Consider the following 25,967-nt stretch of genomic DNA (forward strand, 5'->3'; position numbering starts at 1 on the left):
CGGACGCACTGATGCCCACTGCCCACTGCAGGGGTGAACTCGTCTGCCTTTAACCCTTACCGTACCAGTCAGCTGCCTCTTTGTACCGGTCGGTCGTCTCCCTGTTGTCCTGCACGGGTTATGTAGTTATTGCTTTGCATGCATAAAGTGCATTTATTGGCCTTCAAACTTAGAATCTCCTTACCTTTGCAAGGACTTTTTCGGCACCCAAAACAAATTGCTCTAAAATGAGCCAACAAATGTATGTATGGTTCTTTCACAGTCGGGTCGGGATACGGTGACGTGACCTGCATACTCTGCCAAAGGTCTTGATTTGTAAAAAAACGCTTAGTTTATTGAATGGATAAGGTAACTTACAAAAAGAATCTGTAGCAACGGCTCTGCACTACATAGAGGCTACATATCATTATTATAGTTATGCGGCTGGCTGGCGCTCTAATCACACCGAAACACACCACACGAAATATTCAATGGACTTTTAGTATGTATGCATATGGTAAATAGAAATATGGATGTTACAATCATGTTCTCTCTGTTCGCCGTTCCCAGAAAAGTTATGCCACGTAGTTGTACTGGTTCTGATTATCCTTGTCGCGCTCCATGTAGTCTCGATCGATGAGCGACTCAATGCGTTTCTTTAAATCAGCGGGCTGAAAGGGAAGAAAAGGGGCATTCAATTTGAATACAAATTAAGTCGAAAGTCGAGACTGGTAAACGCACCTTGACGGGGAAGGTTAGCTGATTGAACAGCTCGGTGATGAGTAGATTGTGGCTTAACGTTTTACGCACCTTCATGATGCGCACAATGGCCGCATCTATCTGGTATTGACGGTCCTGGAATACACGCTCCTCGGTCGCCTTTTTTTCCTCATTCTAATCGGATGGAGAGGGGGGGGGGAGGGGGGAATACATCAGTTTGCTGTTTATTTGGGTAGCTTAAATAGTGAAACCTACCATCTCTTTCATGTGTATCTGATTGATTTTGATTCTAAACAATTTGTTTGAACTCGTTATTAAAATCAAACTGGTCGCCATCCTCGATCTCTCGACTTTTTGTTGTTTTCGTTATGACTCGGGCGCCTCCACAGGCCAGCGACTGGAGTGTTCGGCGCAACTCTCCATCCTCGATCATGGTTGCGGCCAATATCTCCTCGTAGCTAAGCACCGGCTTATCGTTGAACAAGAGCAGCACCAGAGCCTGAAACAGCGAAACCAAAAGCTCTTTATGTAAACTTTTAATAGCTCGGTTTTATTATATGTTCAGCTTTCTTGATCGGCGTATTCGAATGAATGCGTGTTGGCATATCGATACTTGTCGATGACAAGTATCGATATATCGAGTAGATTGGTATTTCTTATAATACTATCGATGAGTAAATCTTAAACTAATATTCAAATCTTATAAACTAATATTCATATCTTACATTTTGGACCCTGCGTAATACGGTATTAAGATCAGTTGAGGACCAAGATTCGAATGCGTTCGTTTTTCACTTACCGCCTCAAACTGCGCACGCAGCATGCAGTTGCCCAGCGTGGGCTGCCATTGTAGCTTTCGTCCGCTATGCTTTTCCAAATAAAACTTGTTGAATATCTGCTGTGGATTGATGAGCTGTGGCGGCATTGTGACCTCCATGGGCGCATATGTTGGCCAGTAGCCCATTGTCAGTATACTGACGCACAGATCCAGGTTATGGACATCGCGATTGTTGCTGAGAGCGTGACCGCGGAACGCTGTATTGATGTCGCGGCTCAGTTCCATGTCCTTGAACATGCCCTCCAGCTTCGACGTGAAGCCTCCGCCACATTCTTGTTTCAGTTTTGACAGCATACTCTTTTCCGAGTCCACGGAAGCCGACTTGCCCACAAGCAATCGCTTTGCCAGATCCTGGAGAAGGCACAGACGGACACATAATGGATGATTATAGAGTGCAAAAGCGAAAGCAAGTGTGCAATAATAACCTTCTTGTAAAAAGCCTCAAAGACATCCTTGTCGTGTATAAAGCGAAACAGGGCCATGATCTTGTCCAATTTCTTCTCAAGCTCTTCATCGGTGGTGCCCTTGTTGCCAGACCGTAGCTTCATGTCCACGTATTTTGCTAAGGAGTACAAGAATATGGAGTTACAGGACAAACCAAAGAAAGAAAAAAAATTAAATGGTGACCTACCAATAAGTTCTGCTGGTTTATTGGCTCGCTGATTGATAAAGAACTCAAAGGCCTCGCGCAACGAATTCGTGAACTTTTCATTGCGTGCAAGGCAATTGCGGACAATGTAATCCATTTTATCTTTAAATTCAAGCAGATCCTGCACCATGCTCTTATCCTTTTCCGGGTCAATGACAATGGTGCGTCCCTTTTTCTGAAATACATGCATAGTACGTAAAGATAAATTAAGCAATGTGTAAGCAAGGACGAAGGAACCCTTAGCTAACCTTAATGTATCCGTTAAAGTTTCCGCACAGCTCTGATGTGCCGTTTTTGACACGGCTAAGCAGACCGTATAGCATTGTTAGTTCGACCCATCTGTTGTCCTCCAGCAACGAGTCCAGACCCTTCTGCAGTATGGCCGTTAGGTGTTCAGCCAGCATCTCCTTCTCTACATTGTATATAAGCGGATGCCTAAGGGGAGGGAATCCAAACATTAGCCTTATGCCATCGAAGTAATTCATGCACATACTTTGTGCTCGAGTCTAGATAGTGCAGCAAGCGCTCGTGTTCCTCGGCCAGACGCATGCTAACGTGCTGCAGGTAGCCGGGCACCTCCAGGTCCTGCATCATACGTTGACTCTCAGCCTTGTACAGTTGATTGGTGGCATCGAGGAACTTCTCCTCGAACGAACTGGAGTAGATCTGAAGATCGCACAGCATCCGTACCAAACTCTTGAGCAGACCGCGGTCCACAGACGCGCCCTGTCGTTCTTTTTCAATCAGCGTCAAGAGACCATCGTATGCGAAAGAGGTCCAGCCCCATGTCCCATATTGAGTGGATAAATGAGTTTTGTAAAACATAGGTGCGATCCATGTACAAGAAGATGCTGCGTATCATGATCATCTGCTGGCAGAACGAGAGCCACGAGTTGTTGATTTTCTCCAGCAGCACCTGTAAGTTGGTCCAATGTCTAAACGTATGTTTATTTTGACGTTGCAGCCGACTTACCAGCTTGTCCATGCTGCCCCCAGTGAGCTCCTTCAGCTTGGTATTGCGCTTCACATGCTGTTCGGTCAGCTCGACAGTTGTATGGCGATAACGGCCTCCTCGAGCTTCACATACGTGTCCTCGGAATAGTTATCGGGCAGTGTGGGTTTATCTATGGATACAATAAGTACATAAGTTTGTTGGATAGTCATAACTAGAAATACCACCCACCTTTGAAGTTCTTAATCACTATCTTTTTGGAATCGCCAGGCTTGCTGTTGTGGATGGCCCCCGTGCGATTAAGTAAGTTTGAGGTAGCTGATGCCGATCGAATCTCGCCATGGTTCGAACCAAGCTTGGAGAAATCCTCAGTCGCCTTTTGTTCCTCATTCTAATCGGGTGGTAGGGGGAGGGGGGGGAATACATCAGTTTGCTGTTTATTTGGGTAGCTTAAAAAGTGAAACCTACCATCTCTTTCATGTGTATCTGATTGATTTTGATTCTAAACAATTTGTTTGAACTCGTTATTAAAATCAAACTGGTCGCCATCCTCGATCTCTCGACCTTTTGGTGTTTTCGTTATGACTCGGGCGCGTCCACAGGCCAGCGACTGGAGTGTTCGGCGCAACTCTCCATCCTTGATCATGGTTGCGGCCAATATCTCCTCGTAGCTAAGCACCGGCTTATCGTTGAACAAGAGCAGCACCAGAGCCTGAAACAGCGAAACCAAAAGCTCTTTTGGACCCTGCTTAAGACGGTATTAAGATCAGTTGAGGACCAAGATTCGAATGCGTTCGTTTTTCACTTACCGCCTCAAACTGCGCACGCAGCATGCAGTTGCCCAGCGTGGGCTGCCATTGTAGCTTTCGTCCGCTATGCTTTTCCAAATAAAACTTGTTGAATATCTGCTGTGGATTGATGAGCTGTGGCGGCATTGTGACCTCCGTGGGCGCATATGTTGGCCAGTAGCCCATTGTCAGTATACTGACGCACAGATCCAGGTTATGGACATCGCGATTGTTGATGAAAGTGTGACCGCGGAACGCTTTATTGATGTCGCGGCTCAGTTCCATGTCCTTGAACATGCCCTCCAGCTTCGACGTGAAGCCTCCGCCACATTCTTGTTTCAGTTTTGACAGCATACTCTTTTCCGAGTCCACGGAAGCCGACTTGCCCACAAGCAATCGCTTTGCCAGACCCTGGAGAAGGCACAGACGGACACATAATGGATGATTATAGAGTGCAAAAGCGAAAGCAAGTGTGCAATAATAACCTTCTTGTAAAAAGCCTCAAAGACATCCTTGCCGTGTATAAAGCGAAACAGGACCATGATATTGTCCAATGTCTTCTCAAGCTCTTCATCGGTGGTGCCCTTGTTGCCAGACCGTAGCTTCATGTCCACGTATTTTGCTAAGGAGTACAAGAATATGGAGTTACAGGACAAACCAAAGAAAGAAAAAAAATTAAATGGTGACCTACCAATAAGTTCTGCTGGTTTATTGGCTCGCTGATTGATAAAGAACTCAAAGGCCTCGCGCAACGAATGCGTGAACTTTGTATTGCGTACAAAGCAATTGCGGACAATGTAATCCATTTTATCTTTAAATTCAAGCAGATCCTGCACCATGCTCTTATCCTTTTCCGGGTCAATGACAATGGTGCGTCCCTTTTTCTGAAATACATGCATAGTACGTAAAGATAAATTAAGCAATGTGTAAGCAAGGACGAAGGAACCCTTAGCTAACCTTAATGTATCCGTTAAAGTTTCCGCACAGCTCTGATGTGCCGTTTTTGACACGGCTAAGCAGACCGTATAGCATTGTTAGTTCGACCCATCTGTTGTCCTCCAGCAACGAGTCCAGACCCTTCTGCAGTATGGCCGTTAGGTGTTCGGCCAGCAGCTCCTTCTCTACATTGTATATAAGCGGATGCCTAAGGGGAGGGAATCCAAACATTAGCCTTATGCCATCGAAGTAATACATGCACATACTTTGTGCTCGAGTCTAGATAGTGCAGCAAGCGCTCGTGTTCCTCGGCCAGACGCATGCTAACGTGCTGCAGGTAGCCGGGCACCTCCAGGTCCTGCATCATACGTTGACTCTCAGCCTTGTACAGTTGATTGGTGGCATCGAGGAACTTCTCCTCGAACGAACTGGAGTAGATCTGAAGATCGCACAGCATCCGTACCAAACTATTGAGCAGACCGCGGTCCACAGACGCGCCCTGTCGTTCTTTTTCAATCAGCGTCAAGAGACCATCGTATGCGAAAGAGGTCCAGCCCCATGTCCCATATTGAGTGGATAAATGAGTTTTGTAAAACATAGGTGCGATCCATGTACAAGAAGATGCTGCGTATCATGATCATCTGCTGGCAGAACGAGAGCCACCAGTTGTTGATTTTCTCCAGCAGCACCTGTAAGTTGGTCCAATGTCTAAACGTATGTTTATTTTGACGTTGCAGCCGACTTACCAGCTTGTCCATGCTGCCCCCAGTGAGCTCCTTCAGCTTGATATTGCGCTTCACATGCTGTTCGGTCAGCTCGACAGTTGTATGGCGATAACGGCCTCCTCGAGCTTCACATACGTGTCCTCGGAATAGTTATCGGGCAGTGTGGGTTTATCTATGGATACAATAAGTACATAAGTTTGTTGGATAGTCATAACTAGAAATACAACCCACCTTTGAAGTTCTTAATCACTATCTTTTTGACATCGCCAGGCTTGCTGTTGTGGATGGCCCCCGTGCGATTAAGTAAGTTTGAGGTAGTTGATGCCGATCGAATCTCGCCATGGTTCGAACCAAGCTTGGAGAAATTTGGCAGGCGTTCGCCGTTTGTGGACGATGAGTTCATATTTTGGGCAGTAAAGGCACTGCGGCCCATCAATAAGGCGGCGGCACTCTCAGCCTTTTTCAGGCATGCAGCAATATTCTCGGTGTTCTCGTGCAGCTCTGTGGTATCCATAGGCTTATACTTTTTAGCAGCACTCATATTTCGGACTCACTGATGCCCACTGCCCACTGCAGGGGTGAACTCGTCTGCCTTTAACCCTTAACGTTCCAGTCAGCTGCCTCTTTGTACCGGTCGGTCGTCTGCCTGTTGTCCTGCACGGGTTATGTAGTTATTGCTTTGCATGCATAAAGTGCATTTATTGGCCTTCAAACTTGGAATCTCCTTACCTTTGCAAGGACTTTTTCGGCACCCAAAACAAATTGCTCTAAAATGAGCCAACAAATGTATGTATGGTTCTTTCACAGTCGGGTCGGGATACGGTGACGTGACCTGCAAACTCTGCCAAAGGTCTTGATTTGTAAATAAAACGCTTAGTTTATTGAATGGATAAGGTAACTTACAAAAAGAATCTGTAGCAACGGCACTGCACTACATAGAGGCTACATATCATTATTATAGTTATGCGGCTGGCTGGCGCTCTAATCAACGCCGGACAGGCAAAGAAACACACCACACGAAATATTCAATGGACTTTTAGTATGTATGCATATGGTAAATAGAAATATGGATGTTACAATCAAATCAGTGTTCTCTGTTCGCCGTTACCAGAAAAGTTATGCCACGTAGTTGTACTGGTTCTGATTATCCTTGTCGCGCTCCATGTAGTCTCGATCGATGAGCGACTCAATGCGTTTCTTTAAATCAGCGGGCTGAATGGGAAGAAAAGGGGCATTCAATTTGAATACAAATTAAGTCGAAAGTCGAGACTGGTAAACGCACCTTGACGGTGAAGGTTAGCTGATTGAACAGCTCGGTGATGAGTAGATTGTGGCTTAACGTTTTACGCATCTTCATGATGCGCACAATGGCCGCATCTATCTGATATTGACGGTCCTGGAATACACGCTCCTCGGTCGCCTTTTGTTCCTCATTCTAATCGGAGGGGGGGGGGGGGGGGGAATACATTAGTTTGCTGTTTATTTGGGTAGCTTAAATAGTGAAACCTACCGTCTCTTTCATCTGTATCTGATTGATTTTGATTCTAAACAATTTGTTTGTGAACTCGTTATTAAAATCAAACTGGTCGCCATCCTCGATCTCTCGACCTTTTGGTGTTTTCGTTATGACTCGGGCGCGTCCACAGGCCAGCGACTGGAGTGTTCGGCGCAACTCTCCATCCTCGATCATGGTTGCGGCCAATATCTCCTCGTAGCTAAGCACCGGCTTATCGTTGAACAAGAGCAGCACCAGAGCCTGAAACAGCGAAACCAAAAGCTCTTTTGGACCCTGCTTAAGACGGTATTAAGATCAGTTGAGGACCAAGATTCGAATGCGTTCGTTTTTCACTTACCGCCTCAAACTGCGCACGCAGCATGCAGTTGCCCAGCGTGGGCTGCCATTGTAGCTTTCGTCCGCTATGCTTTTCCAAATAAAACTTGTTGAATATCTGCTGTGGATTGATGAGCTGTGGCGGCATTGTGACCTCCGTGGGCGCATATGTTGGCCAGTAGCCCATTGTCAGTATACTGACGCACAGATCCAGGTTATGGACATCGCGATTGTTGCTGAGAGCGTGACCGCGGAACGCTGTATTGATGTCGCGGCTCAGTTCCATGTCCTTGAACATGCCCTCCAGCTTCGACGTGAAGCCTCCGCCACATTCTTGTTTCAGTTTTGACAGCATACTCTTTTCCGAGTCCACGGAAGCCGACTTGCCCACAAGCAATCGCTTTGCCAGATCCTGGAGAAGGCACAGACGGACACATAATGGATGATTATAGAGTGCAAAAGCGAAAGCAAGTGTGCAATAATAACCTTCTTGTAAAAAGCCTCAAAGACATCCTTGCCGTGTATAAAGCGAAACAGGACCATGATATTGTCCAATGTCTTCTCAAGCTCTTCATCGGTGGTGCCCTTGTTGCCAGACCGTAGCTTCATGTCCACGTATTTTGCTAAGGAGTACAAGAATATGGAAATACAGGACAAACCAAAGAAAGAAAAAAAATTAAATGGTGACCTACCAATAAGTTCTGCTGGTTTATTGGCTCGCTGATTGATAAAGAACTCAAAGGCCTCGCGCAACGAATGCGTGAACTTTGTATTGCGTACAAAGCAATTGCGGACAATGTAATCCATTTTATCTTTAAATTCAAGCAGATCCTGCACCATGCTCTTATCCTTTTCCGGGTCAATGACAATGGTGCGTCCCTTTTTCTGAAATACATGCATAGTACGTAAAGATAAATTAAGCAATGTGTAAGCAAGGACGAAGGAACCCTTAGCTAACCTTAATGTATCCGTTAAAGTTTCCGCACAGCTCTGATGTGCCGTTTTTGACACGGCTAAGCAGACCGTATAGCATTGTTAGTTCGACCCATCTGTTGTCCTCCAGCAACGAGTCCAGACCCTTCTGCAGTATGGCCGTTAGGTGTTCGGCCAGCAGCTCCTTCTCTACATTGTATATAAGCGGATGCCTAAGGGGAGGGAATCCAAACATTAGCCTTATGCCACCGAAGTAATACATGCACTTACTTTGTGCTCGAGTCTAGATAGTGCAGCAAGCGCTCGTGTTCCTCGGCCAGACGCATGCTAACGTGCTGCAGGTAGCCGGGCACCTCCAGGTCCTGCATCATACGTTGACTCTCAGCCTTGTACAGTTGATTGGTGGCATCGAGGAACTTCTCCTCGAACGAACTGGAGTAGATCTGAAGATCGCACAGCATCCGTACCAAATTCTTGAGCAGACCGCGGTCCACAGACGCGCCCTGTCGTTCTTTTTCAATCAGCGTCAAGAGACCATCGACCGTACGCTTCTGGACGACGCTATTCTGTGCAAAGTGTATGCGAAAGAGGTCCAGCCCCATGTCCCATATTGAGTGGATAAATGAGTTTTGTAAAACATAGGTGCGATCCATGTACAAGAAGATGCTGCGTATCATGATCATCTGCTGGCAGAACGAGAGCCACCAGTTGTTGATTTTCTCCAGCAGCACCTGTAAGTTGGTCCAATGTCTAAACGTATGTTTTTGACGTTGCAGCCGACTTACCAGCTTGTCCATGCTGCCCCAGTGAGCTCCTTCAGCTTGATATTGCGCTTCACATGCTGTTCGGTCAGCTCCTTGAGCTTCGTATAAAGCTGGGCGTCCATTTTATGACTGCACATATTCACAACGGCCTGGTAGAGCTCCTCCAGTGAATATTTAATGGGCTTCGACAGTTGTATGGCGATAACGGCCTCCTCGAGCTTCACATACGTGTCCTCGGAATAGTTATCGGGCAGTGTGGGTTTATCTATGGATACAATAACTACATAAGTTTGTTGGATAGTCATAACTAGAAATACCACCCACCTTTGAAGTTCTTAATCACTATCTTTTTGACATCGCCAGGCTTGCTGTTGTGGATTGAGGTAGTTGATGCCGATCGAATCTCGCCATGGTTCGAACCAAGCTTTGAGAAATTTGGCAGGCGTTCGCCGTTTGTGGACGATGAGTTCATGTTTTGGGCAGCAAAGGCACTGCGGCCCATCAATAAGGCGGCGGCACTCTCAGCCTTTTTCAGGCAAGCAGCAATATTCTCGGTGTTCTCGTGCAGCTCTGTGGTATCCATAGGCTTATACTTTTTAACAGCACTCATATTTCGGACGCACTGATGCCCACTGCCCACTGCAGGGGTGAACTCGTCTGCCTTTAACCCTTACCGTTCCAGTCAGCTGCCTCTCTGTACCGGTCGGTCGTCTCCCTGTTGTTCTGCACGGGTTATGTAGTTATTGCTTTGCATGCATAAAGTGCATTTATTGGCCTTCAAACTTGGAATCTCCTTACCTTTGCAAGGACTTTTTCGGCACCCACTCGTGTTGCAGTGATATTTTTCACGACTTTCTCACTTGCCGACAACAAATTGGCAGCTCGCAACCTCAAGGCGAAGGAAGGTGCTGTGCTTCTCTTCTCGGTCCGGAACTGTGCTGTGACACAATTGGGTGTTTTCTTTTGTACCAAGTGTTCAGCAATTCGTTAGACTAATCGGATCGAATCGCCAATGTAATAATAATTGGCCTTTCTGCATTAAGTTAATAAAATTTTAGTGGCATGGAAAATATATTGCTTTGTGGTCAGTGTGACCGCGGACTTATCGTTAAAATAGACCGTCCGACCCTCAGAAATATACAGAAATATTTCGTCTCATTTTAAAAAAGTACTGTAAATATACCGACGAATTCAAGTTCTACTATACATATTCCTCGATTTTGATATTCCGTCAAATATTACTAGCTAGATAGATCTCTCAGTCCTGCCCACATAATTTTATCCAAGTAATGAATATTTGTTCTACTTGACTGGATTATTTTAAATAGTTTACTTTGATTGATTGATTTGACTTAATTTGGGTTTCTCAAGAACAACATAGCGACTCGTATGATGAAAACCCGAACTTAGCCCACTTGGGCGCCCTCTATTTTAATAGTTCAACTACTTGATGTAAGTGGCGAAAAATAATAACAATTGTAAATTCTTCATGTAGATTCATGCCATCTTTCATCTGAACTCAAAAATAACCATGCTAACTTTCACCTGAACTGCGCTAAAATTAGTACATTTTTTTTTTTATTTTCGGTGGAAAATTGAAATACTCGCTTGGCTTATAATAGGTTAATCATTCTCCATCAAAGAATGGAGCCCATATTCCTCTCAGCCGTGCCCACATAATTTTATCAAATTAATGAGCCAATTTTCTACTTGACTTACTTGTTTGAAATACTTGCTTTTATTGGATTTTCACTATAAAAAGGGTTTTAGCGAAAAAGGGTAAAATTATGGAATTATCAAAGAGAGCCTGACCCGATTCAAGTTCGGTTATCGATACTATCGACGACGCGCCAAATATAAATTTTTGAGAGTGAATGAGCGAAAAGGATTTAAATACAATCTATTTGAATAAATGATACACGTAAGTACGATTTGTGAGCGAAATTAAAAAACTTTCGTATGGAAGATTCTCTTTCTTCTTTCTTGAAAATTAAATTTAATAGATTACCGTAAATATATAGTCGGTTCAATTTTGACCTAAAAAAATGCATATAAAATACATATAAAATGGTACTGGTTGCTTTTGGTGTTGAGTTAACTCAACTAGAGATAAATAACTCTTGTCAGTGTAAATAGCCTATAATTCTATTCGACGTTTTTGGAGCACTTTGCTTTAATTTAATAAACTTTTGCAGACAAAATATTAAAATTCATTCTTACTCCTTATTCCTTACATCCTTATTCCTTGTTCGATGAATAATAAATAGAATAACATTTAAGAACTAAGTTTTGGTATGGCTAAAATTACAATAAGTGCTGTTAACAGAATTAATTTTGCTAGAATGTTAGCCACTCTGTTAATGGAGAGAATATATCTTTGTTAAAGCAATCAAAAGATAACTCTAGATGTAGGTACCACTGTCAACAGTTAGGTACCCAACTTAAGGTATTATTCAATTATTTTAATTATTCAAATAACTTTTAAGGCACATTTGATTGCGCAATTTTGTTTTAACAACAATCATTTGACTGAATACTGTCTCAACCGCAGCATTTGACCATGGCCAGCATCTTTGTAAGTTAAAACTTCTGACCAAAACTCAATTGTGTTTTCCTTTTTTTTTGCAATTGATTAGATGAATTTTTCCAAATTGGTATACGATATTATCAATATTTTGATATTTGAAGTGTTCCAATAAACACATTATTTTTTCTGGCGTTTTATTTGCGTTATTATTTTTCAAGCTATTTGATTTTAAAATGACAAAAGTGATCGCATGATGACAGATGCCCTGTCGATGATGCAAATTAAAAAGGACAAAACTGCAGCGCCTAAACCAAAAATCAAAAACCAAAGGGCTGGACTGGACACAATCTCGGTGAAAAAAGTTCTATGGAAATCCCAGCGCCAACTGAAGGACCAAGTCCAAAAGCGAAAAGAGAGTGCGGGAATCGCTACTGAGATCGTTTCATTCGATTCCGACAGTGAGATTATCAGCGTATTTATCCGACAGCCGCCCAACCAATAAAAGGAGGCGCTCCGTTTTTGGTAAAAACACAACCTTATATATGTGTATATTTAATTTGACTTAAGGCTAATATCAAATATGTTGAAAGGTTTTGCTAAATAAATACTGAAACGTGTATACAAAATGTATAAAAGAAAAACGTGTGTTGTGTGTCTTAAAAATAAGGGTATTATGTACAGTATACATATTCTATTGTAGGTAGGTCTTTAACTGATCATGTGTGCTGCTTTGCTTGGTATAAAACAAGTCAAAAGGTATAGAATTCATAGTTTGTTCTTCGACAGCGCGTTTCAACTGCGCGTAATATTCATATACTACGTTTAGATATTTTGTAGTCTTTCTTAATTGGTAACAATTTCTAGGTACAAAGGGGGTACATATTTTTATGTTTGTATTTATTCCTTTTTTGCAGAGCTACAGAGTTCTCATATGTATTTACGCTCGAAATGGGGGTTAGTTTAAGTAAATGTTTCTTTCATTTCAACGTTGTTTTATAAACTTTCTCGTCAATTCATCATACTGTTGTATGACAAATACCTGTGTAGGTATGTACGTACATGTAAGAGGCCAAGAAGCCAGATCAGCATATCCAACAATTACTTACTCACTTTAGACATTTATACTATATTATATGAATGTATATGCATATGTATATTCCTTGTGCCTACGGATGCAATAAATAGTCGCACGGTTTGTGACATAAACGGTTGTAATAAATAAAATCTTGTCTTGCTTAAAATGACGCACACACACTCATATGTACACGCACGCACAGCCCACAGTCGCACAAAAAGCCACAGAAACATACGACATACAATACACATCCTTACATTATCCCTGTTCCGTGCCCGTTTAGTCAGGCAGCATATGGACGAAACTGACGGGAAACATGCCAAGTCGCGCCGGCTGCCCCTCGATGATGCCCTCCATCCAGTTGTCATCGTCAGTGCGCTCATTCAACACAATCAGTATCTCGCCCTCCTTGAACTCAAGCTCATCATCGTTGTCCGCCACGCAGTCGTAGAGCGCCCTGCACCGTCTCTGCGCATTCTGTGGATCAGTGGAAAAAGATTAGCCCGTGCACAATCTCAATACCGATGCCCCCCCTCCTTACATTGTGGAATTTTCCGCTTGGGCCTGGTCCTGGAGCGCCTTTGGATGGATTGTCGGGCGACGAGTTGAGACGATCGTTGTCACTGGATGAGACATTCGATTCGGCCGAATAATCCAAGCCACCGCCAGAGCTGTCCATGTCCGTGTGCCAGGACTCGTAGTCGGTAAAGTTGGCCGATTGATTTATCAGCTGAAAAAAGGACACAACAGGACAGCAACAGGATTAGCCAACATCAAAGAGTGGCGCAAAATATTAGTGCAACAAAATTGTAACATTTAAAGAAACGGATTTAAATTGTGTGGGCGCAGGGGTTATTGCTTTGAAGGATGCAAAATAAACTGGACATTTTAGTAGGGGAACGAACACAGCAACAGCAACAGCAACGACAACGACAACAAGAATGTTTTTATTTAGGTATTTCGCTCGTCATAGAATGAAAATTCAAATGAGCAAAAGAGTTTGCCATTTACCGTCTCCTCACTGGACTGGGACAATCTCAATCTCAAAATCTCACTGTGTTGCTTGCGCTAAACATTTTTTACCAAATGCAAATAGATACAGATACATTGAGAGGTTCATATTATATTACTACAGGAACTACAGAACAGGATCTGCTGCTCAGCCAATGGGAGCGCCCCTTGGGAGCACAACTCACCTTTCGCGGCGGTGCTATCGGACCCTCGTCTATGGAACTGATGCTCTCATTCGACTGTCCATTGGAAATCTCACGCTCTGTGGATTAAAACTGGGTAAAAAGACTGTACAGAACACATCGTGGGGCTGGCTCTCACCTGACGGCGGTCCTGGTGGCGGTATCTTTTGGCGCATCAACGCCGACTTGTCCACATGCTTGAGTGTCGCCAGCTCCCCAGTGGGTGGAAGAACCAGCTTGGCTCCAGCCAGATGTATATTACGATTCAGCGACTCCCCGCTGGGCGAGCGCTTGTGGCCAAATGTTGTCATGGCAGGCATCAGGCTGCTACTGCTGCTGCTGCCATTTCCCGATCCGCCAGGGATACCGCCATAGCCGCCCCGGGGACTGCTCTCGACGCTGCGCAGGTGGGGCAGCGTGCCATAGGCCTCATCCAGGGATTGGTTCTTATGATTGATGGCCCGTATGTCGTTGGCATCAAAGTTTTGCGAGTGCCTGGGCGGATGGGGTAGTGTGCCATAGAAGGAGGAGCTGGAGGAGGCGCTGCCCAGCGTGCCAGGCGGTGGAGCCGGAGCTGTGCGCTTCTTCAGAGAGTTCATGTTCGCCGTAGATGTGGACTTGCGGGCGCCGCCCGTCACATGACCCAGCTCACTCTGCTGCATATTCAGACTGTTCCTCGCCGCCCTTACGCTCTGACTGGAAACTGAGCTTTGACTAGAGCCACCGCCGCCATTGCCGCCAGCACCACCGCCCACATTGCTACCCAGATACTGGCCCACACTGATGTGCGACTTTGGCGACGTTCCCGCCGAATGCGTGTAGCTGGGCAGGCCCGAGGGCAGCGTAAACTGGTGGCTGGGACAGTTGGCGATTGGACTAGAACTGGACTGTATGGAGTCGCAAGTGGAGGAGCGTGAGCGCAGCAGTGGAGAATCCCCGCCAGCAAAACTGGGGGACGTGAACGAGATTTCTGAATATCAATGAAACGGAATCGAATAAGAAGGAATTCCCGAATTCGCAAAGTAGATTCGCAAAACATACGCGCTCATCGATGACTGTTTCATCGTCACTAAAATCCGTGGAGCCATCCTCGTTGGGCAGATTCCAATCGGTGTTTATGTGATCAAAGGCGCTCTTCTCCCGCTTTATGGCACATTCAATCTAAAGGATACAAATACAATATGATTATAGTCCCGATCAATATCCAGCGAGTATTTTTGCATCTTCCTCACCAGTTCTCTGCAGCCATTGTGTCCCATCTCTTTGGCTATATCCAGCGCTGTTTTGTTTTGCGAGTTCTTCAGCTCGTAGTCTGCTCCCGAGCGAAGCAGCAGCTTCATACACTCCCTGCGATCGTGGAGAGCGCAAAGGTGCAGAGCCGTATTCTTTCCGGTCAGATCCAGCAGTCCGGCTGGATTGGTGGCCTTGTTCAGGCCCTTCGGCGGCATGTTCTGTATGAGAAAGTCGACAATGTGCAGCGTGGAGCCCATCTCCCGAAGAACGGCCAGATGCAGAGCTGTCTCCCCCGCATCCGAGCTGGGCAGGCAGCAGGTGAGATCCGCGCCCTCTGCCCACACCTGCAGCAGTTGGCTCATGTCCGCATTCACGATGGCCTGTTCCAGATCGCACCGCAAATCGTTGTCGTCCGAGCAGGTGCGCATCACATAGCGCTTGGCCACGTACTTGGCCCGAATGAAGTCGTAGCGTTCCTCCCTGAGGATAGAAATTAGAAAGATGGTTACAGCTTGATGAAGATCTCTCTGGAATGGCGGGATACCTACATGCTGCTCTCGTGCTGTAGCTTCCCGCGGCGCAGCTTTGCCTCCATGATGTCGTTCAGCGTACTGTTGCCCATGGCCCGTGCGATCAGCAGATTGGCCGTGGTCAGATTGTCGAGCGTTAGACTCTGGATGCGCGAGTGATGAACGCCCAGATCACGATGCACTCCCGAGCACTGGATGCACACCAGGATTCCGAAATTCAGGCTGATCCAGGTGACATCGTTGCGGGAGCCGCAGTCGCAGCAGCGGTCGTTGCCGGGTAGCAGCTGCACGTAGCGGATCACAGTCTTTTGCAGCTCCACCAGGCTGGGGCTCATCTGGGGATTCGCGTGCTGGAAGGCCTTGGTGAGGGCCTTCTCCTTGCAGTTGACCAGCACGGCCATCCAGGCCTTCTGATCGGCCTCGTCCTCGGCCTGAAAGTGGTACGGGCGATTGTCTGTGAGTGGAATATAATTATAAGTATTCTGGATTAATCGAGATCTTCCACTTACAGCTTATCAAATCGAACCCACGCTTATCGTCCGGAACCGGCTTGATCTGGCAGGTGAGCAGATTGACTTGGGTCGGCGGCTTGGACTCGTCCGCATGGAAGATGTCCAGGAAACCATCGCTGGTCACCCGGCAGCGCCTCTTCTGCCACACGAGACGCACCTTGCCCTCGCTCTTCTTGAGCAGATGCCCTTGTCGCGTGACCCCGTGATGCTTGTCGCCCTGCAGCTGGTGCAGAGAGTAGCCCGCCCCCCCGCTCCGGCTCTGGCTATCCGACGACGGCACATTGTCCACCCGCTCAAAGTCTGGGGTGCTGCGCAGCATCGTTCGTAGATCGAGCAAACTGCGCCGATCCTCGTCCTGCTTCTGCTTGATCACGTGCAGCTTCTCGCTCAGATCCCCGATGTATGTGCCAAAGTGTTCGATGGTCTGGAGCCCATCTTTAAAGTAGCTGCAATGAAGAAGGAGTTGGTTGGCCTTAGGTTTGAGTACAGGCTCTAGATGGCTCTGCCACTCACTTGTTCAGGGCGTGATAGTACTCGACTAGGTGCTGCAGCAGCTCGATTCCTGTTTTGGTTTTAATATCCTTGTACTTGAGCAGATACTCGCACGTCTGCAGCTGGTAGAGCCTCCGCTCCTTCTCCATTTCCTCGGACACCACAGCGGCATCGATCTCCGTGCGCACCATGCCCGCCTCCTTGGCCTGGGCCTTCTTTTCCTTCTCGATCTTGATGAATTTCGCCTCGTAGTCCTTGGCCGCCTTATCGAACGGCCGCTTCATGTCGCCCTTGACGCCCCTCAGTTCGCTCTTCAGCATCGAGTCCACCGGAAACATCACAATGTTGTTGATGTTCTGCATCTGCAAAGGCATGAGGAAGGGCATGGATAAAGACTCGGATAAGGCTGGACTGCACTTGGGGATGCAGGCGACATATATGTATATGTACCAGGGTCTTCAACAGTGCACTCAGCTCCTTGGTGACGACGCTGAACTTGAGGAACGCCGCCCCAATGTCGGGCTCGTCCTGATCGATCACCTTGCCGCCGAGTCGCTCCAGAGCTCGCACCATGAACATCTCATTGTCCACATGGGCTGCAATTAGACAGAAAGATATCAGTATCTGGGGCAGCACTCCATATCGTGTACTTACTGTTCCCCGAGTTGTGTATGGCCTTGACCGCCTTCTTCAGCTTCGTGAGGCCTTCCCGGTCGAACTCCAGGCGCTGCAAAGAGTGAGCAAAGATCGTTTAAGTTTTTGCAGTTATGGGGAGGGGTAGTGGTAGCCGTAGGGGCAGGGACAGGGGCGATTTCCTCAGCAGCATTCCAGCTGAAAACGGAAGACAATCAAATGTGCCTGTTCCATGCATGGAAACGGATTCTATAGGCACAATTCTATAGCACACAATTGCTCCCCAAATGCATTTAATAGCAGAATTTGGTATTCCATCCACTGCCGCCCCACTTTGTATGGAAAATGTGTCCACAAGGTCATTTCGTTGAATAAAATTAATAATCACCAGAACCCCAGTCCCAAGCCCAGTTCCCATTTAAAATGCAGCCCCCCACCATCTGATGCATCGCGGCATAAATCAATTAAAACCATTCCAACGGCTGTGCACTCTCCCTTCATTCTCTTGAGGGCTCCTTTTCGGAGTTACAATCTCTACTATTACTCGAATTATGTGATTTGTTGAGAACTCTCCTCACTCTCCACTCTCTCCTCTCCCCCTTGACCCATTGACTTTTCCCCAATTAGCATCAATTCAATTGTTTTTGGAGAATATTGAATTAAATATCAGAAGAGAGCCACCCCGCTGCCGATGGATCCACATGAATGCCTTTTCTGATTGCTAATGGTTGGATGGGGGGCTCATGAAGTATGAACTCGAACAACCATTTGATGCCAATAAATTCTGACGGCTTTTACCAGCGGAGATTAGATGAAATGTTTTTTTGTATTTATAAGCTGGTAATATCTACAAAAAAAAAGAGCCAATGCCATCCACATTCCCTCTGTGGCTGGGGTTTTGCAGGCTTTTGCAACATCTAAATCCTTATCAGCGAACCCACGAGCCGAGCATCAACTAGCAGCGCCGAGCACACGACATGTACATTGTTTTTTATTGTTTAATTCTATTATGCCGGGAGAAGTTCAAAGTAAGGACGTGGTTCATAGAATTTCCTGGACAGCTCACAGAAACCATTCGAATGCAAAAACACACTTTCCACCGCATACGGATAGGCGAAGAACAATACCAATAACTAGCTCAAATCAAAATCAAATCAAAATCTCGAGTTGGAACTCGTTTCTATGGGTTCCGCTGGCCGGTCAGAACGGGTCGGTTGACGGTTTCGCTGTTTTTGATAACAAAAGGCGCTAATTTATACTGAATCAAACGCTGAAGCCCGAGAAGATGGCTGCTGAAACCGCAACATGGTTTTTAGAACACCACAAATATGTAAATTTGTATGGGATATACATGGGTCCTACCGTCTCCCTGGAGACGCCTGGGGATGACTAACACTTGGCCAATGATTCAGTGGGTGGAGTGGCTAAAAGTTGGAGTTGAAATTCATCTTGGACCAGAGGGAAACTAAGAGAAACTACATATTTTCTAAGGCTAATATTTAATTTAATTTTAGACAGATTTACAGACACGGGAATCGGTAACGGGGAACGGTACGGAACACGCAATAAAAAGAAACAAAAACTGAACAAACTGAAATGAGATGGAAATAAAGCACACCGCCCGACCGTCTGCCGGAATGGGGGTCACTGGGCTGGGCGCCTGCGACTGCGACTGGGCCTGGGACCACTAAAAATCCATCAGCGAAATTAAATATTAAATGTTTGATGTGGAGGCCGGCCCCGAGAAGGCGTGACGTGACGTGACGTGACCAGCAGCTCTCTTGGCACCAATTATCAAATGTGTGGAGCGAAGCGACTGCTGCACGGGACCTCTACGGGAATATGGGATGTGGATAGAGGATAGGCATAGGCACACTCTCTCAGCGTGTGTGTCGGGGGAGCTGTGGCACATTTAACAGCAGATATTGTTAAATATATAATTTCCATAGCCAGTCGCTGTTTGCGGGGCTCTGTTTTAATGACAAATGGGATGAATTTTCCACTTGAGCAACAGCCACTTGGCCACTTTCTGTGGGTGATGATAAGTGAGCACTTTTCCACCCGCCCAGGGCAGCCATTCCCATTCCCATTCCCCCGGACTAAGCCATGACTAATCAACGCGGTTGCTTTTCTGGTACTTTTGTTCTTATCACACGCCTTTTCCGGCCCCGCAACACAACTTTGCCTTGTATTTGTTGTACTTGGGCTTATCAATGCGGTGGGGTGGAAAACCGGGAGAGGACGCATCAGCAGCTGCTGCGGGGTGACTAAAAATAGAAATTGCAGCACACTCGTGTGGCAGAGACACCACCATTCCCGCACTCTCCAGTCCTCAGCAGCCAGCTGTGGTGCTTTAATTAAGAATGCATTTAGTGGGTCCCGCGACCCGCGTTAAAGGATAAAACCACCTTGCAGCAGAGAGAGAGAGAGCGAGAGCACGCGCGCGTAATAGAGAGAACGAGAGAGAGCAAAATTGGCTCCAAGCCAATTTATAGAAATCTCTTTTGTTGCTTCTAATCGTATTGTGGGGGGAGAGAGACGCCGACGCCCCTTCTTTGGGTACTGCACCGCATCACACAATCACTTTTCCAGGGAAAAGTCGATTTATTTATAATAATTTCTGTCATCATTGCTTACCTCTTCCAGAATGCCAATCGTCTGGCGGCAGTCCGGCATTCGCGAGGCGAAGGTAGAGGTGGTGGGAGAGCTATAGTCAGAGCGCGTCTCCTCCACGAACTCGGAGATGGCTATCAGGGCTGGCGGCATCTTGTTCGACTGGACTGACTTCCTGCTGCAGGGGCACTCACTCTCGGCGACGAACGGACAATCAACAACAACAACAGTTTACTACGTCCAAGGACATGCACACGGAGCGAGTACGAGTGCGAGTACGAGTGCGATGGCGATGTCGATGGAGGGAGGGAAGCAACGAATAGAAACTTCGGGGCACGGCACGGAGCGAACACACGGCACAGGAACAGGCACAGCTGCCGTGCTGCTGCTGGCCTTGTGGCGAGAAGCGACAAAGAAAGGATCAAAACGAATGGCACAAGGGGCAGGCAGCAGCAGCAGCAAGCAACAAGAATCAGGATAACGCCTTCTTCGATGGGCGACGACTGCGTTTGCATGCGAGTGTGCGGTGTGTGGTGTACGTGAGTTTGATAGTGTTGTGTGTGTAGGTGCGCGAATGTGGTGTTCTATTTTCGTGGAGTTATTTGTATTTGATCACCGCACTGCCTTTTCATTACTAGTATTATTATTGGAGTTACACTTTCCCTTGCCTTGCACTGCTAGTCACGCACACACACACATATCACATATTTACGCACTGGTCTTCTCATCATCCTAGCACTCTCTTCCCCGCGATTCGATTTTGTTGGTACTATGGGCAGCGGCAGCGCAATTAGCGTTGGTATAGAGAAATGCGCAGTGCATTTTCACAGCAGTTTAGTGTGTGCCACATTTTGGATCTAGCATCTAGCACTTCCACACAAACGACGACACTGGACACTGGCACTGGGGCATAATTAATGGTTCGCTAGTGCTTAATAAATTAATTGTTGTTTTATTGTGCTGCTGGCGTCTGCATTGTTACTGGTTACTTGTTTCCAACTTTTTGGGGATTATGGATAATCTTAGGCCTTCGTGTTGGGTTGTGTTTCTTAGATTTGCGTTTGTTTTTTGTGTTTGCTCAATTTTTTACTCGTACTGGTTATTTGCTACTAATGGGAGGATAAAGAGGGTATGGACAACAGCAAAACGACCCAGAAAATGCAACAATGCACGGTAAAATCTACACCTTTTGCTTAACACACCTTGAAGTCAAAGGCAGTTTTTCTCGACACCCGCGAGGTGAGGTTTGTACGAACCTTGCAATTTGCCTTGGCTGTTTTTGCCTGTTGTCCATACCCATTTTTATAGCCCATTCAAAATTTCGACTCATTTTATCGTTTCGGAGAGAGCAGTAGTGTGACCGTCGCGAGGTCATAAAATTAGTACTGGTAGCCGTTTCCAGATAACTGGGACGCAAAGATATCTCTCGATCTCACTGCATGCCTTCCCCATAAGGCTGTCTCTGTTTATGCAGTTAGCCAGTTAGCAAAGTCTAATGTCATAAAGCTATTATACATTATGGAAGTGTGTACACATTGGTCACCATGGTATAAATAATATTGATATTAATTATTAAAAGGCTTGATGCTTCGCGTTTCGTGTTTGGTTTCCTCACCCAGTTTAAGTGCGTTTTACCACTAACCATACTTAGTTAGTGATAATAGCCTATAAACTGTTTCTGGTGTAATTCTAGTGTATCGATGTTAACATCGATGTTTCTCCAACTCTAATCTTGCGGCCAGAACTAGAAAAAATAAAATTGCAATCAAATGGCTGGGAAACGGCAAGCGACGTCAAATCTTAACCATGATAACTGGGACCAGGAGGAAGAGCCCGAGGACCGTGGCACCTTCAAGACGGCAACACAGGAGGAGTTAAAGACACGCGTCATCAAGAAGGCGCGCCGCTCTGTTGCCGGTGCATCCACAGATGGCGGGGACACTGCAGCCGCATCGAAAAGCATTTTCAGTGGATTTTCAGGCAAGTGCAACAGCAAAGAAGCATTATTTGATTAACCCTAATGTTGTATTTAATGTTGTTCAGGTTTTGGTAGGCCGGCCAACGCATCGGCTACAGGCTCGCCGTTTGCATACCTATCAAACCCGACGCCGGCTTCTACTAGTGGCGAAGCGCCAAAGACCACATTTTCGTTTTTAACTAGTTCCAGCAACACCAATAAAAAGCAAGATGGCGAGACAGCGACCCTTGGCAGCAGTATCAGCTCAACGGCCAGCACCAGCGATGGTACTGCTCGATCCTCTTCAATATTCGGCAACGTGTATGCGGCTAAAAAGGATCCGGCACCGTCGGCGGCCAGCAGCACTAGTACGACAGTTTTTGGCAACGTACCAGCGGTCAAAAAAGATGCCGCCGTTCCTTCGTTCTCCTTCGGGAGTGCAACAATGCCAGTAAAGCAATCAACAACTGCACCAATCACTTCTATTTTCGGCAACGCGTCAGCTGCTAAAAAAGATAACGCCAAACCTTCGTCTTCCCTTGGAGAAACCATAGCAGCAACAGCAAGCACCACTCCATCCGCTTCAATTTTCGGCAACGTGTCTCCTGCTAAAAAAGACGTCAACATAACTTCGATATCCTTTGGAGCTAGAAAATCGGCAGAAAAGGTTTGCACAAGTACCACAGATGGTACAAACACCTCAATTTTCGGAAAGAGTTTGGCGGCCAAAAAAGAGAGCAGTGCCGAAACTTCTAAGCCAAGTAGTAAGCCATCGCCCAGCAAGACAGCCGGCAACACAGTACGGAGCTCCGAGTACCGAGAGAATGTGGCCGATTTGAACCGTGATCTGCTGAAGTTTATAAACGAAAGCCTGGACAAGAGTCTCTACTGCATACTGACTCCCGTATTCCAAACATATGACAAGCACCTAAAGGAACTGCTGGACGAGGAGAATGCCAAAACGAAGGCAAACTCACAAATGAAGGCCCCAGTTCCAGCAGGATCGACTCTGCCGGAAATGGCGACTATCCCAACAACGCCAGTCACCGATACTTTGGGAAAAGTTCCGTTTTCCTTTGGCAAACCTGCCACTCTCGTCACCGGCTCGACGGTGCCCTTCTCCACCAAGAAGCCAACTTGCACCATTACCAGCGGCAGCACAGCCACCACGACAACCACACCGCTGTTCTCCTTTGGCAGCACTCCAGCTGCAGCTTCTCCGAAAATACCTACCTCTACTTCCACCCCTGGCATGGTGAGCTTCTCGCCAAAGCCTTTGGGGGAGAGTAAAACTGAAGATGTGGCCAAGCCAGGCTTTTTTAGCTTTGGAGCTAAGGATAATTCCAGCAACAAGGCAGAAACAGCCGCAGTGCCACTAAAAACAAATGACTTTAGCTTTGGATTCAAGAGTGCCGTCGCCGGTTTCAAACCTGGCGGTAGCTCCTCGCTATTTATGGGATTCGGAGGTGCACCTGCAGCGGCTGGAGGTGATGCCAAGCCTTCTGCCAGTTTCTCATTCACCCCAGGAGCCACACCCTTCTCCTTCGGCAATATAAAGCCGCCGGCAGCAGCTACAGAGTCCGCTGGCAACACCGAAGACCAGGATGAAGAGGACCAGCCACCGAAGGTTGAGTTCAAACAGGTAAATACATACATCACTTGAAATAATCCCCATCGACAGCATGTAAAACACTGATACACTTTCCAGGTCATCGAAACAGATGCAGTGTACTCAAAGCGCTGCAAGGTGTTTGTAATGAAGGGTAAGGATTATGCCGATCGCGGAGTGGGCATGTTGCATTTGAAACCAGTGAAGAACTCGACGAAGGCACAGTTGATTGTTCGTGCCGACAACAATATTGGTCAGGTTCTGATCAATCTTATGGTCGGCAATGGCCTGCCCTGCCAACGCATGGGCAAGAACAATGTAATGATTATGAGCCTGCCCATGCCGGAGGATACCAAAGCGGTGTCTATTTTACTGCGCGTTAAGACCGGCGAGGAGGCCGACGAGCTATTGGCGAAAATCAAGGAGTACACCAAGTGAAGGGCCGCATTTTTAATAAATCGTACATTTGCATGTTATTTGATTGTTTATATAATTTACAAAGCTATGAAAATAGAATATCAGAATGTATGTAAACGCTCGTTACATTATTTAGGCTCTGGGTACGACACGTTTGGCTTCAATCATATCGGTCATATTGACCATTAAACAGGGTATATCTTCGCATGAGTCGTCTAAGCTGTTGCAGTACTGTTTCAGTACACGACTGATGCCTGGAGGAGATGCTGGAAGATATAGAGAGCACATACAGACATAGGATCGGTAATTGAATATATTATAGTTTTTCTTACATATCACTTGCAGTGAAACGGCATTGGTGCCACGATTGATGTAGGTACAGCTAGCAGCTATAACTCCGGTTAGCCCCGATCCCATTGATCTCTTGACCTTCCTTAGCTTGAAGAGTATTGTGTCGCCCCTTTTTGGCAAATCCATCGAAGAATCATTTGCCTGAGAATCTAAAAACATATTTGTTCCTTAATTTGGAATTGAAAATCATAGTTTACTTCTTACCATTACTTGGGACAACTTGGGGGGACACTTCCACGTCAGAGTCCACATCTACACTGGTGTCATCTAGCACCATGACATCGTCCTCGGAATCACAGTCTATAGCGTCGGCACAAGCACGTCTGGGAACCGTTTTCACATCTACTAAGGGTGCCACAGCTTCTGTTGTAGCTCCAGCTCGAGCTATAGTTGTAGATTCATGTTTGGCGGTCTTGGGAGTGGCCAATTTGATGTGTTCACTGGAATCTGTTTGCTTTTTCTGCGATTTTCTAGGGATATCTTGGGCGGGTTTCGATTTGATTGAAATTTTGTAAGTGCGCACTTTGTTTGAGTCCAGCTCCATTAGCGGGCAACGAAACGAAATGGGCCGCGGTTCAGGAACCAACAATGTTGAATTATTTTCCTTTGCTGTTAAATCTGGCTCCTGTAACTCTGATGAGCGGGGAAGTGTAGAGGTAATTTGAAGACTCGAACTGCTTATTTGATGTTCGGCCACAAAGGAATTGTGAACTGGTGGTTCTACTCGTATGACTTCAGCTTTTCTGTTATCATCGTCATCAGAACTTGACTGATCGCATTCATTTGTGTTTTTAGATGTTTGTAATATTTCAGCCTTATCCACGAGGCATTGGAGAGTGGCTCCACGTCTTCACTGGTGTTACATGACGGATTTACCTTATCATCAGCTGCGGCATCCAGAGAAATTTTTTGCAGAGTCGATTGTTTTTTCTGTTTGAAACGCTTTGGCTGGTTCAAAGTGGAGTTGGATAGTGGCTCCTCGGCTTCACTGGTGTTACATGAAGGATTCACCTTATCATCAGCTGCAGCACTCAGATTAATTGATTGCGAAGTCGATTTGTTTTTCTGCTTGAAACGCTTAGGCTGGTTCAAAGTGAAGTTGGAGAGTGGCCCGTCGGATTCACTGGTGTTACATGAAGGATTCACCTTATCATCAGCTGCGGCATTCAGAGAAATTGGTTGCAAAGCCGATTTGTTCTTCTGCTTAGAGCGTTTTGGCTGATCCCACGGGGGGCTGCAGCGTAAGCTCTCGGATTCATCGAATGATTTCTTGCGCTTCTTGCTTGTCTTTTTGCTTCCTTCCTCTAAACTGGTGGCTGGTGGTTCATGGAAAGAGAAGGCCCTGCAACGCATCGGATCGCCTTTAGAATAATTGTTCTTAATACCGAGATTAGTTCACTTACTTCAATCCAGAAGCATCTTTGAGCACCCTCAGAGACTCCTTGGGCGGTAGAAAGTATCCTGAATTGGTTAGCAAACGAATATCCTTCTGCAAGAGACATCTGTAATGTGAGTATAGCAAATTTTTTGAATGGAATGTTTGTTTCCGCATACCAAATTGAAGAGGACCTGAATGTGCTTCTGCACATCCTCAATAGTTTGCCACGTGCTGTCGATCAATATCAATGCGTGCTGACGCTCGTCGCTAAAAAAGAAAGTAAGGTTCACCTTCATGGTAAACGCTTGTTATGGGCGGTTTTGGAGAGAGCC

The 25,967-nt window shown here is 46.2% G+C and overlaps 2 protein-coding genes and 3 pseudogenes across 4 annotated transcripts; 1 reads left to right on the forward strand and 4 right to left on the reverse strand.

The window, feature by feature from the left end:
* Positions 1-461: 461 nt before the first annotated feature.
* Positions 462-6,428, reverse strand: LOC117190869 (annotated as a pseudogene).
* A 12-nt stretch (positions 6,429-6,440) lies between these two features.
* On the reverse strand, positions 6,441-10,215 carry LOC117190860 (annotated as a pseudogene).
* Positions 10,216-12,601: 2,386 nt separating this feature from the next.
* Positions 12,602-21,080, reverse strand: LOC117189775 (annotated as a pseudogene).
* Positions 21,081-21,339: 259 nt separating this feature from the next.
* On the forward strand, positions 21,340-23,965 carry LOC117189776 (nuclear pore complex protein Nup50). 3 transcript variants are annotated; one of them, XM_033394844.1, is made up of 4 exons: positions 21,340-21,547; positions 21,617-21,903; positions 21,967-23,522; positions 23,589-23,965. In XM_033394844.1, exons 2-4 carry the CDS (start codon positions 21,693-21,695, stop codon positions 23,925-23,927), a joined length of 2,106 nt encoding a protein of 701 aa, XP_033250735.1. In that variant the 5' UTR covers positions 21,340-21,547; positions 21,617-21,692; the 3' UTR covers positions 23,928-23,965. The 3 variants fall into 3 exon arrangements, with proteins under 3 accessions (XP_033250735.1, XP_033250736.1, XP_033250734.1); XM_033394845.1 differs by having other exon boundaries at positions 21,340-21,470; XM_033394843.1 differs by having other exon boundaries at positions 21,340-21,903.
* LOC117189777 (coilin-like) lies at positions 23,955-25,967 on the reverse strand. The gene is made up of 5 exons (XM_033394846.1): positions 25,812-25,967; positions 25,661-25,746; positions 24,462-25,599; positions 24,239-24,406; positions 23,955-24,172 (listed from the first exon to the last, which is right to left on the reverse strand). Exons 1-3 carry the CDS (start codon positions 25,929-25,931, stop codon positions 24,978-24,980), a joined length of 828 nt encoding a protein of 275 aa, XP_033250737.1. The 5' UTR covers positions 25,932-25,967; the 3' UTR covers positions 23,955-24,172; positions 24,239-24,406; positions 24,462-24,977.

This window comes from Drosophila miranda, assembly GCF_003369915.1.
Source record: "Drosophila miranda strain MSH22 chromosome Y unlocalized genomic scaffold, D.miranda_PacBio2.1 Contig_Y1_pilon, whole genome shotgun sequence".
Lineage (NCBI taxonomy): Eukaryota > Metazoa > Arthropoda > Insecta > Diptera > Drosophilidae > Drosophila > Drosophila miranda.